Source organism: Pimephales promelas, chromosome 25 (assembly GCF_988280905.1).
Source record: "Pimephales promelas chromosome 25, fPimPro1.hap1.1, whole genome shotgun sequence".
Classification (NCBI taxonomy): domain Eukaryota; kingdom Metazoa; phylum Chordata; class Actinopteri; order Cypriniformes; family Leuciscidae; genus Pimephales; species Pimephales promelas.
In genome coordinates this window covers 18,942,159-18,960,649 of record NC_142793.1, presented here as the reverse complement: position 1 = coordinate 18,960,649, position 18,491 = coordinate 18,942,159, and the positions used below count along the sequence as shown (strand labels likewise).

General features: G+C 35.0%; 1 protein-coding gene across 5 annotated transcripts in view; it reads left to right on the top strand.

Moving 5' to 3' along the window:
- The window catches only part of magi2b (membrane associated guanylate kinase, WW and PDZ domain containing 2b), a 76,682-nt gene that overhangs the window by 29,195 nt on the left and 28,996 nt on the right, over window positions 1–18,491 (top strand). For all 5 annotated transcript variants that reach the window (XM_089127403.1, XM_039658119.2, XM_089127402.1 and 2 more), the window contains exons 3-6: window positions 7,618–7,737; window positions 9,477–9,692; window positions 10,547–10,766; window positions 13,134–13,213. In XM_089127403.1, the coding sequence (XP_088983529.1) occupies window positions 7,618–7,737; window positions 9,477–9,692; window positions 10,547–10,766; window positions 13,134–13,213 (636 nt within the window). The remainder of the gene's footprint in view (window positions 1–7,617; window positions 7,738–9,476; window positions 9,693–10,546; window positions 10,767–13,133; window positions 13,214–18,491) is intronic.

Sequence of the window (18,491 nt, the reverse complement as noted above, 5' to 3'; positions counted from 1 at the left end):
CTTTAAAGTGCGACAGTATTAGTCACGGTTAGTAGCTCGCCGCCTCATCTGACCCTCCGTTTTAAAGCCCTAGGTTGAGCTGTTTCTCTGACGCAAATATATTCCTAAAGCGTTCTCTGTTTCCTGCCCCCTTCAACTGCTTCTCTCACAGGTCAGACTCAGCACATGAGACATGAGAAGATCAGTTATACAAGACGGTGCTGATGGACGTGTCGTGAAAGCTAATAAAAAGGACATTTAACTCTGGTTTGTGGGGTCCAGTAAATGTATTGATTTTCCGATTCATTATTTTCGCTTGATTCAATTGAATCTTAAAATCTGAGGATACATTTTTTGGATGCCTTGCATTATATGCCATTAAATACCACAATTAATATGTATAATACCATAAAAAAAGTTGCTCCCTTAAATTTAACTTGCATTTTTAAGTCATTTCAACTTGAATTGTTGAAAAAGTTGAATCTTGTATAATTCCACTAAAGTGGAAGAGTTAAAGCAATGTAAAATATAATTTAATAATAAATATAATATTTTTGTGGCTTTTTTCAGTCAAATTTTCCTCCTTCAAGTGAAGGTTCACCTTATTTGCCCTGGTTTCCGAAGACATTTAATGGCACTCAATCCATTACGGTTCACCTACGATGTGATGAATCATTGATTTAATCACTGAGAAGAAGCACCGTATAGCCACGATTGAAGGGCCGTTTCCTGCATCATGTTCAAAAACGCAATGCCTCATGTTTTCTGGCCGTATCGTATCCCCTGGGTCGTCCGATATAGGCTCGTTCACTGCAGGGCACCCGTATCTCACATATCCCTTCACCTCTACTCACTCTGAGAGGTGAGAGCTGTTTACCTCCATTGAAACATTAGCGATTCAGCGCACAGAGCAGCACTGGGCTTCAAGGTTGGACTGACCGCAGATTAGAGGGAACACGATCCCCCCGTCACGAGTGTCAGTGAGGCTGCAGGCCATTACAGGCAAATTTCAGCCCTTCAGCCCCGGCACTCATCAACCCCTCAAATGCATTCACAGATGGTATATAAGGGCAGGGCCTCGGTGTCAGCCTTCATCCAACTTCAACCCCCAGAGAGTCATTTGTGATGACTGAAAAATATATTTGAACACTTGAGGCTTTCATTAGTTTGCCGGATTACCTTTTACACCTTTTCAGATCTCTCTGCTGTTTGGTGCGGCAGTGCATTTTGATCCTTTGATGTTTGGTCTGTTGTTCATTCAAAACACATTTATTTGCAAGGAAGTGACATTTTAGCCCCGCCCTCCCAAACTCACGGCATTGGTTGAGTCAATCTTGTACATAGTGTAGATATATATTATGACAAAAGTTCTTTTTGTTATTTTATTTTATTTTTAAAAGCCTCCAGTGGACAGGTGTTGAAAACTAGCATGTATGCTATAATCACTAAAAAAAACAAAGTAAAAAAAAACAAACAAATGCATATGGTTCATCCAATGTAATTGTATGTCCATGTCAAATAAAGACATAAATAAATAAATAAATAAATACAATTTTATAAATAGTAAAATAATAAATGCGTTTTAGTGGCTGCAGTTTAACATGTTTGTATATTTACACAGTGATATTTTAATCGCACATTAAACACACTTCATTAAATTTTCAATTATTAGTACCTTTCAGAATTCAGTTCTAAAATGTTCAGAATTTTTGAAAATACCATCTTTATTATTTAACAGGTGATGATAGAGATTTAATTATTACAAATTATTTTACTGAGCATTTATATAAAATATACGATTAGTTAAAATAATATGTAAATGTATTCAAATAATCTGTACGTAAGTAATATCAAATTATTATAAACAATAATACAATAATAATTGTTGTAATATAATAGTAATACCTAGTACTATTTAATTATTCATATTGAATTATTTGTTAAACCACACACACAATGCATATATATATATATATATAAAATATGCATATAATAATAATAATAAATTAATATAAATATGTGTCATAATACCACATAGTAGTATATTATTTTGTTGAATTATTTATATTATTGTATTAGTGTTTGTATTATTAATTATAATATTATTGTATTATATTATTATTTTAGTAGAATATTAGATATATAATTAACAAAGTATTTATATTATATAAATTGCTGAAAAAAAAAATATAATAAATTAATAGTTAAAAATATATTTCAATGATATTAGATTTATAATGTTTCTTATATACACACATTTATATATCTATATGTATATCTATAAATCTATTTTATATATATATATATATATATATATATATATATATATATATTTCTTTGGATATCAGTATTGGTTTTCTTTTCTTATTTTTTTTTACATAATAACAGTGGTTGCCACAGAACACTCATTTACTCTGAATAATTAACTATAGCGTGTGCACTTTCATGGCTAATAGTTGTTGTGCAAGTATTCTCTTAATGGCAAATAGATGTTTGGGGAAAGAGTGTTTGGTTTAGATTTGTTGTTGCTGCATCCAAAATCATTGGTGTGAATATGGTTTTTGCATGCTGTTGTTGATATGATTCTTGTCTAAGGCTTGTCTAAGTATGTCTGGAGCATCAGTTGTTGTCAGGGCTTTGTTTAGCAGGTGGGAATGTCATTAGCAATCCAAGCGATCCAAAGAGATGCCGCTGACGACTTGAAAGCGGAGAATTCCTGAGGAGATGAGTCGAGACAGCAAGAGGCTGAGAGAATGAGGTGCCGTGGCTGAGGACTGTAGAGTAAAGCCATAGCAGCGCTCTGGGAGGCAGAGATGCTTTTTGTATGCTTGCAGTTGATTGGCTTTGACAGTGTATTCGAACAGGACGGCGGTGTCTCAGTAAGTGTGAAGCGCTCGCACCTGAAAGATTGTTTCACTTGGAGATGGTTTCATGGGAAGATGAAGATGATATAAAGAGGTAATCAAGCAGACAAATGAAAACAGGTAAGGCTGGACACAATTTTCTCTCATCATCTCTCACAATCACATCAACCGTAATCGCATGAGAGCGAGCGGAGAGAGAGAGAGATACTAAGCCAGTTTCTATGCCCTGTTATAATCAGATTTACCCCATGGATGGGTTTAATCAGGGCTCTTCAGGTAGTCATCTGAACCGATGTATTAGCTGGGACAGATCAGCAGAACCAAACGAAATAAGTGAAAGATATTTATAGTTTTCGAACAGGTTCTTTATCACTAATCAACTAGATTTAAATGTATGTATATATATATATATATATATATATACGTATGTATTATTGTAAAAAAATATATGATCAATACTATATATTATATATTTTTACATTGCTTTAACTCAAAATAAGATTCAACAAATTTTTCAGTTTTATGTAATTTAAGTTGAAATGACGTAAACATCCAAGTTGATTGTACTAAATATATAACAATATACCAATTATATATATTTTACCAATTATATTCAATATTAATATATATATATATATATATATTCAATATATCAAATATGCACATGCCCAGTGTTTACACTTTGTTGTTTTAGCATATATTCATACTGTCTGCAGACATTGATTTTTAGATCACAAGATTTTTGCTCCAAAAGAAAGGAAACCTGTACCCCAACATGTTTAATTCCAAGACGAGGACTGTACATTAATTCTATCTGATTAATAAGCTATGTATATTAATGATGCACATGAAAATCAGCAATGCTTCTGTTTAAATTCCTCAGTGTCATGTTCAGACCTTTGTCAGCACACAGACACAAGTATTTGCGTTGAGCGCACACATTTGAATTGACTCGGTCAGCGATTATATTCCCTGGACATAAAAAATTGCATTGTCAGAACCCTGAGATCATAACTCCATGGAGGCCTCTACGTTTTTGAGATGATTCACATATTTGTAATGTCACAGATGGATAGGTACAGGAACTGGTGAATTTAGATATGGTGGTAAATCGATGTTAGGCAAATTCTAAATTCTTTTTTTGTTGTCAAAAGTTTTGATCCATGAACTAAACAGGAGTTAGCTGTTAGGATTTAATGTTAAAAACAAGAGAAACTCAAGTATGAGCTTTAATAAGCATCTATCCATTCACCCATCCACCCACCCATCAACCCATTCATCCATCCACCCATGTATCCATCCAGCCACACATCCATCCATCTCTCCATCCATCCCTCCCACCCACCCACCCATCCATCCCTCCGTCTCTCCATCCATCTCTCCCTCCATCCATACACCCACCCATGTATCCGTTCATCCCTCCCTCCTTCACTACATCCATCCCTCCCACCTGCCCATCCATCCATCCCTCCAAACTGCCCATCTCTCCCTCCATCCATACACCCACCCACCCACACATCCAACCATCCACACCCTCCCACCCATCCATCCATTTATCCACCCATTCACCCACCCATCCATCCCTCCACCAATCCATACACCCACCCACCCATCCATCCATGCATCCACACCCTCCCACCCACCCACTCACCCACCCACCCATCCATCCATCCATCCATCCATCTATCCCTCCATCTACCCCCCCCCCCACACACACACAAAAAAAATAGTGAAAAAAATGCCCCTTTGGTGTGTACAGATTACACACACAAAATATCTTCAGCATTAGTCCGTCATCTCAGGGGAGCCACTGAATCTGTAAAAGGATTCACAGGTACTATATTTAGGATTATCGCTGGTGAAATGATGTTCAGGTGAATATCCTTGAATATTTAAATTTTCTAGACCACAATGTGCCATTCCTGTCTGCATTACATAAGATGCGTGATGTACTTGTCTCTCATTTCCCAATCTCTCTCTCTCTCACTTAAAAATATATTAGTTTAGTCTTACTTTCATAATTCAGTGGTGCCTTGGCCTCTTCAACAAGCACATATGGGCTGTCATTTTAGCCCAAAATGAAAATGGACTTTTCTGGTTTAAAGAGTTCACACTAGCTGGGAAATACACTCCAGTAGCCTTTGATTTCCCGAAACAAGGTAATGCGTATCTTTCTTCTGAATCTGAAATTAGCTTTCTTTTCTTCATGGTGGAAATGTGTTAAGTGTGCCTGCAGAATCAGACAGATATAGGCAAATGGTTTTATCAGCACTGGCTTGAAAGCTTTCCATGTTATATAAGCAAATACATAGAAGCTAAAAATCTCTTGGGACTCCATCCATCATTTCGAATGTTTTTTTTGGTATAGTTTATTCTCTTTTATTATGTACAGAAATGGGCCATAGTGAACTTATTTAGACAGGTTGTGAACCCTGTTTTGTTTCCAGAACAAGGAGTTTTTGTCAACTGAAAGTTGTTTTGTCATCTGAACAATCGGACTTGACACTAAACTGATACTTCTATCCCTCACAGTATTGTTTTCATTCCTGTCAAGGTCCTGATTAAGCTCTATGGTTGATCATTTAAAGATAAAGTTTGTCATCTGTTTATCTGCTAATTTGGTAAAGAACTGTTGTGACAGGTATCGCATAGGGTTTATGATGAATTTTATTGATGGAACTATCAACATGTTGATAGTTGTTGATAAATATGAATCATTTAATTCTGCTCATTAAAGAAATACTAACCCACAGATAGAATTGTAAGATGACAGATAACAAGAATAGCGAATAATGAATACAGCCAACAACATTCTGAGCTGAAATGTTATATATAGGTTGACATAAAGCTGATGATTCTCTCCGCATAATTTCACATCTCCTTGGTTACGAGCTGACTGTTATTGATTAGGATCGTTAGCCTGATCTGATGACCTATCTGTTACATCTGTTCCAAGTAAAATCAGATCTTGTTATCCACATGATCAATCTTAAATTGTCATTTGAATTGACAGAATTAATAAGAATGCTAAATTAATTATGGCTACCCTAAGTTTTCATAGAAACATGAAATGGCTTTTCTGAATGAGTCGGCTTCATATTTGAATGGGTTTTTCCCTTGGCATTGAGTAATCAATGTAAAAAATGTTTCAGCTGATCATTGGTCATTGCTTTGGCAGGATGGGAAGGTCATTAAAGGCAAAATGTAAAAGCAAACAGCAGGGATGAACTGTTTCTCTCATGGTGAAGTTCACAAGCCAAAAGGATTTTTTTCCCCTTCAGAGTGAGATTTTTTTTTTTTTTTTTTTTTTTTTTTTTTTGGAAATCAGAGACGATTTGATTTAGATCTCGAAGGGACTGGATTATGATATAGTTGCCAAGTATGTGTCTTGCAAATCCTTAGTTCCTGATTTCTTAAGAATGTTTGATTGCCCTCAGAAGACTCAGACTCAGTTAATGCATTAATTATGTGGCGAGTTTACATAAACAGTCAATATGGAACTTGGAAACGATAATTGAGTTTTTGACTTTGTTGCTTTTTTGACCTGACTGTTTGTCATTATTAGTTCTGCTAATTGTATGAATGCATTATTAATGCAGATGCGTTCAAAAAAGTACTAGAACGATTTTGGAGGACCTATATATTTGTGAATTTTTATTTTTGATTTTTTTTTTTTAAAGAAGTTGTATAGGTTTACATTTAGCATTTATTTGTTCAAAAGTATATATATATATATATATATATATATATATATATGAAGAGTACAAATGCAAAAGCCTCTAAATGCTATTTGAAATTTTCTTCTTTAATGATGATTTTTATCAAACTTGTATATTTAAGTTCAGTAATTTCACTTAAATAACAATTAATAGGTAATTATCATTGCCATTTAAGTGAAATTACTGAACTTAAATATACAAGTTTGATAAAAATTATAATTAAAGAAGAAAATTTCAAATGGCATTTAGATGCTTTTGCATCTGAACTCTTCATATATATATATATATATATATATATATATATATATACTGTATATGTGTGTGTGTGTGTGTTTATTTATTGACTCTTTATAGAAATCATTCTAATATGCTGATTTGCTGCTCAAGAAACATTTCTTATTAATATTTTTTTCAGGGATTTCTGGTTTCTTTGATGAATCAAAAGTGTTAAAAATGGTTTGTAAAATAAACTTTTGATCAATTTAACGCTTCCATGAATAAAACTTTTTTTTTGTTGTCAAAAAATGTCTTACTGACACGCTGAATATAAAAGATACACTAACAATTCACAGATTCCTGCAATATAAAAAGAAGCAATATTTTGAATTTTTGTTCCCTTTAGGTTTGCACATTTTATTTGTCCATTAACTTTATTTAAACTTCAGAAGATAACAAATCTGATTCATTTCTGTGACTAAGCTCAAACTGTTGCAATTTTTGTTGCAGTTTTTCTATATTAAAATATTTCAGTAAAAATGTACAGATAAATAAAGCCGTTTATTACTTTGTATCTTAGAATAATTATTTATCGGAAGTGTAAAATATTCTTAAATTTAACTTCATTTTTATTGTATTTTACACCTTGCATAAAAAATATGCAAATAGCATTTATTATATTCCTTAAGTGCAGGATTCATGCTTTTTTGTACTGTCCATTCAAATAAACCAATAATTAAAATAAAATACATTTCAAATCTACTTGGTTGAATACCATGCTATAGGATTATGATTGTCTTCTGACAGATGTGATAAAGTATGTGTTGTTTTGTCTGCAGGCACGACGAGACAGCCCAAAGAGGGCGAGGTCCCAGGTGTGGACTACAACTTTGTGAGCGTTGAGCGGTTTATGGAATTAGAGAAAAGTGGGGCCTTGTTAGAAAGTGGAACGTACGAAGGTAAGTGAAATTCACCGTTAAACCTCCCCCATCTCGATAAATCATTACCTCTTGAAATAAAAACAAACCCACCATAACAGCCTGGATTATGAATTTTCTTCAAATTTGCTTGATTTTACCGCAAAAGTCTTTGACATTGAGCAGAGGAAATCAGATCTAGTGCAGTTGGGTCTCTTGAGGACCGTCTGAGGTGTGTGGACTACTTTCAGACACAGGTTTCTTTTCCCTTTATGAGGAAAGGTGATCCTTCCCATGATTCTGTGAGGCACAGCATCATAACAGCTTCAGACAGGCACTTTGAGAATAACTTTACACTCTAAAACTGCAGAGAAATGCAAATTTTACATTTTTTTATTTTTATTTTATAGCTTCGACAAATTACATTTAATAGGGATCATTTTGATTATCAGCAGATATTGGGGGATATTGATATTTTATTGATATATTGATATGAGCAGATATTGATTAAAAATATTATTAATTAAACCCTATTAATTTAATGACACAGTTAAATGTAATCTTTAGCCAGACTCAATTAATATAGATTTTTCATGCTTCACATTTATAATGTTTTGATGCCGCATTTTTTAAGAGTTCATTAGCAGTTTATCTCTTACTGGACATCATTTTAATATATGAGTTATGTTTAATGTATTATGATCAAATAAATGCAGCTTGGTGAGCATAAGAGACTTAGGTGGAAAAAAATAACCTTTGACTTCTGGGAAAATTGAACAAAATTTTGTATATCCATATATTTGTCCAATCAAATGCTCTCTAGAATGAGACAACACCATCTTCCTCTGACTTGCAATAGTTATTATCAAATCATGGTGCATGTCAACACAATAAAAATGACTGAGTATATTAATTTTATAGGCTACATATAGTCTTGTTTGAGGTGATTTCAGGTAACTTTAAAGGGTTAGTTCACCCAAAAATTAAAACTTAACATGTCATTTCAAATCTTCGGAACACAAATGAAGATCTTTTTAATGAAATCTGAGAGCACCACGACGCATACATGTTGTTTTGACACGAGAGTGAATGTTGCTGACTAATATTTTGTAAATGGAGGTAAGTGGAAGTTATGTTTTTTTTTTTGTGCAATCAAAGCACTCACGTCACTTCATAAAACTGAGGTTAAACCACTGAGGTCACATGGATTATTTAATGATGTCTTTACTAACTTTCTGGGAAGTGGTAGTTGCTTAGACTGTCAATGTAGGGACAGAAAGCTCTCAGAATTCATTAAAAAAAGATCTTCTTTTGTGTTCCAAAGATCAACGAAAGTCTCACAGGTTTGGAACGACATGACGGTGATTAATTAATAAATACATTTTTTGGGTGAACTAACCCTTTAAATCAATGATTCTGGGTCACTGGCTGTAATGTAAATGAATCTATGAACTTCACCTCTTCTGTTTCTGTCCCTGAAGTCTTGCAAATGAATTCATAAAGCCTGTTCCGTACCCGCACAGGAGCTCAGTTTTTAATCATTAAACAGATTTCCCTGGATACACATGATTTCTTTTCAATCTTGAATGAAATTATTGAGTCGCCAGTGCACAAGGGTGCCGTAATGGCAAACATCACAGAAAAAAAATAAACTCCAGCAAAGTTCATGACAAAACATGATTGAAAAGCTACTAGAAAAGTCTGACTTCACCTTTTTTTGCATGCCAAGTAGCTGTGGAAGCATTTTCTAACATGTTTTTTGTTGTTGTTGTTGTCTCTAGATAACTTCTATGGCACGCCAAAGCCTCCTGCCGAACCCACGCAGATGCTGTTTAATGTGACGGACCAACTCTTGCCCGGTGCCCGACCCAGTGCAGAGGGAAAAAGGAAGAGAAACAAGTCCGTCAGCAACATGGAGAAGGACAGCATTGAGCCACCAGAAGAGGAGGAGGAAGAGAGCCCCGTCGTCAATGGCAACGGCATCGCCATCACACCAGGTTACAACCTACCACTGTTACCCAGATAGTTTAGAATGACCCAACTGGGTCAATTATGAATGCGGTCTTCATAGTTGTGAGACTCATTTCTAATGAAAGGCATTTCGGATGAGAGTCTGGAGCATTATTTAAACTCTTCTGTTGTTCGTAACTCAAAGATGAGGTTTCAAAATATACTGAGCAAACAAGGCTTTTAATTATTGGGCTGGTGGCGTTTTTCTGTTGCTATTATTTTCATTAGAACATTTTAATATGGAAAATATTATTATGGAAATATATACATATATGTCATGTCATCAAACTTTTATGTCATCTATTTAAATGTATTTGAAATGAAACATTTGTAATGATTAAGTTGCAGTTTGATACTTTTAAAATGTTAGGAATACATGTTGGCTTGGTCAGCACATCAAAATAAGTGCACAAAAGATTAATAGAACAACAACTTGACATGACAGTTTAACTTTTAATTTGACATTATTACAAAGTGAACTTTTTAACTTGTTTTAACAAACACAATCATGAAAGTGCAAATGGCCTTTTATTTTTATTAATATGTTATCTGCAAGGTTTTTTATATATACACTTTTAAGGTTTGAAGTACACAAGTGCACATTCAATAAAATTAAGCACACTTCTTTTTCACAAAGGTTTGATTATTCTATACAATTTTTGCATTCAGACTCATTATTTACTCGTTGGTGGGGTCAAAAAATTAAATATCTGTTAATACGAGTTGACTTTGACAGTCCTAATCCTTACTTGTTTGATTTATGTCACAGTGTCTCTTTCAGTCAAATAAGTCTCAGTTAGAAGGTCAGGATTGACACTGATTCCTTTTGTTTACCTCAAAGAATCGAGCGAACATGAGGACAAGAGCACCGACGCTTCTGGAGACGTGCCCGTCCAGCCATGCCCACCTGAGACCCCCACCCTCACCGCCACAGATGCCCAGGAGGAAGAAGTAGACGCCCCCAAGTCCCCACAAGACTCCCAGGAGAATGACGACCTTGGCCCTTTGCCAGACAACTGGGAGATGGCCTACACTGAAAAAGGAGAAGTTTACTTCATAGAGTGAGTGAAGTGCACTTCAAAGCACACTTCATAATGAAAGAGGTGTGAACATATGGAGCGCTACCTGTTGCACAGTCCTCTTTTACAGACTGTTACGAATGTCTGAATTATTTATGTGTGCCGTATTGAGCTCACAGCTCAGTCGACTGCATTTCGGAAATGATTTGCAGGACTTTATACACAGTAGGGTTGGAAATGTAGCAGAAATCAGCGGCGCCTACAGCTGTACGCACTTTGCGTACCATGAGTGCTCCGACAGACCCAGCAAGCAATAGCCGTAATTTAACCATCTAAGTCCGGCTATTTGTAACCCACTTTTAGCCAAAATAACTTAAGTGATGTATGATATTCCAGTCATCAGTGATCATCAGTGCATCTATTCTTGGGTTATGGTTAAACTTCTTTTAAATCTTCAAATTTTGCTTTGCTTTAGCCTAGCCATCAGGGCTGTGTTTGGATGGCGATTAGACGTCTTTTAATGCTCAATTGCTTGCTGGGGTGAAACACTTTCCCTGAGGATATTTCAGCAGTTATTATGCGTCTCCCTTATTTCTGTCGACTGAACCAGCGATGCCAATCATTCGTGAGTTAATCATTCTTTTCCGTCGGTTCTTTCTTTTCTGTGATTTGGCTAAACGTGTTTGCAAAACGATCCGAAACAAGTTACATTGGACTGCTCTCTCACTGAATCATCTTCAGTCAGTAAAACAAAGAGACAACACCAAGATAGGCTTCTTAAAGGGATACTCCCCCCTTTTTTTGGAAATAGGCTCATTTGACAACTCCCTCAGGGTTAAACAGTTTTACCGTTTTCAAATCCATTCAGCCGCTTTTCTGATATTTAGAAGAATATCAGTAACAGTCAGTTTCTGGTCTCATTGACTTCCATAGTATATATTTTTTCCTACTATGGAAGTCAATGAGACCAGAAACTGTCTGGTGGTTACTGATATTCTTCTAAATATCAAAAAATTGACTGAATACATCCGAAAACGGTAAAACCCAACTGTTTAACTCTGAGGGAGTGGTAAAATGAGCCTATTTCCAAAAAAAAGTGGAGTATCCCTTTAAGAACACTGAGAACAAACAGTGCTGGATGAAGTGGATATTTTTAAGTGGAAAAAGGGCTACTTTTGAGAGGTAAATTTAGCCACTGCTGTGTCATGTCAATTAGTGGCCATTTTCACATCCAAAGTTTTGTCTCCTATATTGTCATTCTCTGCTCGCTCGGCACTTTGCAACACTTTCAGCATGTTTCCCATAACAGCATCTGACGTTTACGTTTTATGTGGCGTGAGAAAGTCACATAAACTACGCAAAATACGATCAGAGCAGTCGGACTAAAACGGATTCCTCGTTCACGGACGCCTCAACACTTGGTCAGGTGGAATTGGGGATTGAACCGCCAACCTTCTGGTTTGTAGAGAACCTACATGAACCACTGAGCCACAAATACATTTTAGTATATGTTTTTTTTTTCTCTCTAGGGTGAACTTATCCATAGAAAGTTACACGAATGCTAAATATACTAGAAAATTAACACTTCTCTCAGAGTTGAATTTTTAACAACAACAAAAAAAAAGCTTATCCTCAGATGAAATCCAGCAGGCGGTCCAGACTAAAATTATATTAATTTAAATATCTATATTAATGTGATGTTATGTTAACTGCGTCTTTTGAAGGAATTCAATTTAAGGTCTTGCCTAAAAATAAATCAATTTTTTTTATTAATTAATTAAAAATATTGAATAAATTCATTTTATTATAAATTATAATTATAAATTAATATTTTGTATTATTTTAAATAAACAACCATAGACGATTCTGTTTAAAATGATGAATGTTTACATGGAAGATATTACAAAAATATATTGTTTACATTTATATAAATATTAATAATTAATAAATAATTAGTCTAGTTTTTTTATAGATATAAAATGCTGCACATTGCCTCCCATGCAATTTTTTGTGATGATGCCAACCAGTCATTGAATCTTAAGTTACCATCTTCAGTTACTGTCATGAATCATTATGATGGTGAATGGATCACCATAAAACTGAATCTGCCAGAGTAGCAGAGGGAAGAACGGTCTTAAGAGTGAGAGAAAGCTGTTCCCCTCGCTCCATCTGTCCTTAATGAGAAACGAGGGACTTATTAAAACTATTGATTGTCATTGTTTTAACTGGAAACCCCCAACCACTGTGACTGAGGCCTTCTGGGATATCTAGTCTAGAATGTTTTGCATTTCAAAGTGAGGCTTGTACCAACATTTGGCTGACATAACACACAAAAATGCTTCTGATTCAGATAATAACTAAACTCTATCATAATGTACTATTAATTGTTACAAAATTCTTTTTTTTCAGTCACAATACCAAAACAACGTCATGGCTCGACCCTCGACTAGCGAAGAAAGCCAAGCCTCCGGAGGAATGTGAGGAAGATGGTGAGTGCACTGGTGTTTTAACGTGTGTGTGAGTATGTTTCTCCTTTTTACGCTTGGAGAAATTTGATGTCGTGACCTCTACTTGTACCCCCCCTCCCCCGGAGACATGCGCGTGTGAGAGTGTAACATGTATTTCCATTTTGTTCACGATGTCAGGACATCCAGAAAGACAAACTCTGCTAGCTCATGATGTTTACATATTCATTTACTGTTTTTATGAATGGATGGATTGGATACAAAGAAAGTTCATCCAGCATTGATGCATCAGTTAATCTCTAATCTTTCTTTTTTTTTTTTTCGCTAAACCAACCATTTTTTTTCATTCTGTAAAGCCATCCATCTTTATAGCCATTCATTTGTTTATCCATTAGTCCATTAAGCATCTATCCTCCATTAATTTATTCATGCATTCGATTGCTTACTGAATCAGTTGTTCGTTTCTCCATCCATCCATCCATCCATCCAACCTTTTGATAGTTTATTCATCCATTAAGCCAATTATCCTCTATTAATTTATTCATTTGCTTGTTGATTAATTTATGGATTTGTTCATCCATCTATCTATCCATCCATCTATCCATTCATCCATTCATCCATCCATCCATCCATCCATCCAACCTTTTGATAGTTTATTCATCCATTAAGCCAATTATCCTCTATTAATTTATTAATTTGCTTGTTGATTAATTTATGTGTTTGTTCATCCATCTATCTATCTATCTATCCATCCATCCATCCATCCATCCATCCAACCGTTTATTTGTTTGTTTTTTCATTCACTCATCCACTAAGCCATCTATCCTCTATTCATTCCTTCGTTTGCCATTAATCATTAATTTTTTGTTTATAAATTCTATATTTGTTTATTTGTTAATCCTTCCATCCGTCCATGCGTCCTCAATTCATTCATTTCAACAATTCATGCTCATTTAATAATTTGTTTGGTTATTCATTTGTTTGATTGTTTTTTTTTCAGTCATCCATCCTTTTTGTTTTTGTTCTTTCATTCACCCATCCTTTAATTATCTGTCCCCCATTGATTTGTTTGTTCATTCATTCATTTATTTGATGAGAAAGTGATTGATCCGTTTTTCATTAATCTATAAAGCCGTTCATCCTCCTTTCCATTCGTTTATTTGTTCTTACATTTATCCATAAAGCCATTCGTTCATTCCTTCATTCGTTTGTTTGTTTGTTTGTTTGTTTATTGTTCATTCATTCATTCGTTTTTTGTTCATTCATTCATTTGTTAATTCATTAATATTCATTAATTTGTTAATTCATTCATTCGATCATTCATCTATTTGTTTGTTCATTCATTCATTCATCTGTTCATTATGAATGGTGATTTTATGTACCCAAATCTACCATCTTTGAAACCTTCTGTTGAATTAAAATGCAATTTAATGGGGCCAGAGAAATCAATATCTCTTTCCACAGGCCTTTTAATGCCTTTCTGTGACATGACTACTAATATACCTCTCCGTAGTACAACATAGATCTATTTTTGGGCAGGTCTGTGCAACAATGTAAGCTCATACACATAATCATGATTGATTTCTATTGTGTTCAATACTATCTGCTGCGTAAAAATCACTTTGTGTATTGCAAATTTGATCCACATCTCACTTCAAAGCTCAGACATGTACATTATTCAGAATTGAACTCCGATGTCTGTTAGATTATGATCCTCATGGCATGGGGCTGCACAGATTCATCATAAATTCCCATCAGAGGCTAGATAAAAGCCAAACTAATTTTGCCTTCAAAACCAATGTTAGTCACAAACTCTTAAACATCTTTGTGTAATTTCAGAGGCGTGTCTGCTTAATTTAGCAACAATGGAATCATATTTCCATTGTTCTAACGCTCCAAAATGTACTCTGCTGTCTGCTTGCTAGTTAATGAGCCCTGCCGGTTGGTTTTGATAGCACACATTTCACAGGACATTTGAAGACGCATCCGGCACACGCTCATATTTACACTTGTGCATCCAATGCACTCAAATATACATAAGCCACTCAGTGAATGAAAGAGCCTGAAAAAGAGACTTCTCCCATAGTTGCCATGGAAACTGCCAATGGAGGACCATTGATTTAAGGAGGCTTGAGAAAATATATTTAAGGTGGTCTGGGTTAGATCATTGTGTTTAAACCATGAAGGGTCCCGCATAAAGAAAAAAAAAAGTAAAAATAGGTTGGATTTTCTCTAAAAGTGGTGCATTTTTAATCTGTTAAGCATTATATTTATTAAAATTAAATTGCAATATCATGCACACGTTGAGTAGTTACCGTAATATATTTGAACTTATTGAATATTAATGATCTGTTAAGCATTACAGAAGCTATTATTTCATACGTATTCACAGTATTATGGGAGCATTTAATGTATTTAAACATTTTGAATATTATTTGTTGTTTATAATTCGTTATTTTTTTTAAAACAGAATCCCAAGAGCATGACATCATATCCCATTGTCCATATTCAATGTACTCATAAGTAATTCAAATGTTTACATTTTTAATCTGCAATATTTTTTGCTGTGCGGGAACGTTGAGTAGTTAACATTTTCTAGATTATATGATTTATTATTTATTAAAAACACTGAAAATATGTTGTTTTGAACCTCCGTATAAGTGCCATATAGGTGTTATCAAGAGAAGTGATAAGTTAGATTAAATATTTAACATAGTCAACATAACTCTGCTTGGATACATTTTGATTCATTTGGCTCCATACCAAGCTATAATCTTTAAAAGAAAGCTCCAGTAAATCCAGCCAAGGTTATGTCACACTTCTCACTTTTTTCTATTAAGAAAGTGTCGCCATCTGGTGTGTTACTCGTCTTTTGCGACACATATAAGCGTCTCGTCCGCTCTTCTTCTTAATGCAAACCCTAAATATGAGACTGGTTTCTGTTTGCGAGACAGAGGGTCAAGCTAGCATTAGCGGACGTGGTGCAGCCTTTTGGTCTGTCTGTGTGTGTGTGTGTGTGTGTGTGTAGGAGGGATTTGATTGCTCTAACCCTCCTAGGGAGGTGCGAAAACCTCGTCGGTCGTCACACCTGCTCCTCTCCCACCTCGTCCAACCCAGCGTTCTGTTCAGCTCAGCATCCATTCATTCAACTAATGTCTATCTGAACACAGCATGCCTTTATGATTTTATTTTTTTTGTGTGTCTGGAAAAATGAAATATTACATTCTCTTAATGTACATAATAATATAAAAAAAACATTCCCTACATTACTCCACTAACATAGTCCGACTTGAAGGAGTGAATGAATATGAGTGCCAGATAATCTGCTAGATTATTTAGATCAGAATCATGTGAGAGAATCTCTTTTTGAAACAAAATAATCTGAATTTTTCAATTTATCCAGAATCACGCAGCTCCAATTTGCAGTAATGTTTATCAATGAAATCTGACCGCTGTGATGCCAAGGTGTACTGAGTGGTTGCCAGGACATTGTTTGGTGGTTACTAGGGAGTTCTGTATTGTTGCTAGGGCATTGTTTGGTGTTTGTTTAGGGTGTTCTAAGTGTTTAGGGTGCTCTAACTGTTTGATGGTTTCTAGGCTGTTCTGAAAGGTTTCTAGTAGTTCCTCAAGCATTGTTTTGCTGGTTGCTAGGGTGTAGAGTGTAGATGCCATGTTTTCAAAGTGGTTGCTAGGTTGTTGCTAAGTAGTTTCAAGGGTATTCTGAATATTTGTAAGGGCATTTCAGGTCGGTCTCTATGAATGTTAACTAGGTGTTTAGAGTGGTTTCTAGGTAGTTTGTTGAACATTGTTTGGTGGTTGCTAGGGTGTTCCGGGTCATTGCTAGGTGGATGCGTACTGTTGTTTATAATAGGCCTATAATATAATATAATTTTTTAGGAAAGTCATAACATGCCTCCTGTCAACAAACTATACGTTTTGAGATATAATTCATGTCCGAAGCACAAATAATGTGGATAACTGACGAGCTCTGACAGAGCGAAAATGGCACGTTTGAGGTTAATTACTGGAGAAGGGTGATGTCTGAAGAGATATGAGTTATGTTAGCCTGGTGTTTGTGTACATGAGCTTTATTTGCATGTTTGCTGCACACTGTTTATTCACACATGCATGACTTCATCTGCATGTGTGTACGCGTGCGTGTTTCTGAAGAACGCCGGCAAAAACTGCAGCACGTCCCACTGGCGATGTTTTTGATAATTACAGTTTGAGTTTGTGCATGTACCCCATTTTTTTTCTTGATGTTTCAATCATGTCAAATTTGGCTGGAAAAAAAAAAAACGGATAGGAAAAAGCATCCTGAACGCTGTGTGATGACAGCCCTTTGTTGTCATGGTGATCTCGCCAGCTCTTTAATTTGTTTTGTGTCTCTCGGGCGGATTGAATTGCATGAAAGTATGTTGGCTCTAACCTTCGGGCTGCCAGACCTCCCCTCACTTACCGCTGTGTGTCCTAATTAAGCTTTGTTTTACACATTGACTGCCAGCGTGAACGGCCGGCTGGATTGTTGAGGATACGCAATCGAAATTCTGGCGCGTGCAGGGAATGTGTGTTTTTAAAAGACGTCTAGACTGATTTGCGTCGTGTATTATCATACGCTGCAGGCATCCCTGGGGTTATTGATTTACTGGACTGGGCTTCACTATAATGAAAACTGTGAGAAATGTTTTCATGACTCGCATGCTTCGTGCCATGCATTAAATAGCTCATTTTAAGCTTCTTGCATCTGAAGGTTTTAAACATTCAGGCTCAGCTTTCAATGTCATTGTAACTGTTTATGAATATAAAAGTGAATGGTAATACTTAATTTGAAGCCTGATTAAATAATGCAGCATCAAGCCGAGGCAAGGAAATCTCATGTATATAACTCATTTCATAAACAATGCGAATTCCATGTGCTTGGAATAACAACATTTTTTTTTTTTCAAAAAGCGACTAAAAGTTTATCAGAATAAAAAATATTTAAAAACAAAATTACACATATTTATTTGATATAGCTTTTATTTTTTGCTTCATTTTATGTAATTTGTTTATTGTCATTGTTAGATTTTGTTTTTATTTATGTTTAGTTTTAACTTATTTTTAACTTAACATTTTTAGAATTGTTTAATGTAATATTTTTTTTTCGCTTTATTTCAGCTTTATTCCAGTAACAATAAGTGAATTTTACTAGTGAATTTAATCTATTTTTATTTCAGTGTTAATTTTAGTAATAGTAGAAATTAAACTTAAAATTTTTAGAATTGTTGTAATGTAATATTTTTTTTCCCGCTTTATTTAAGAA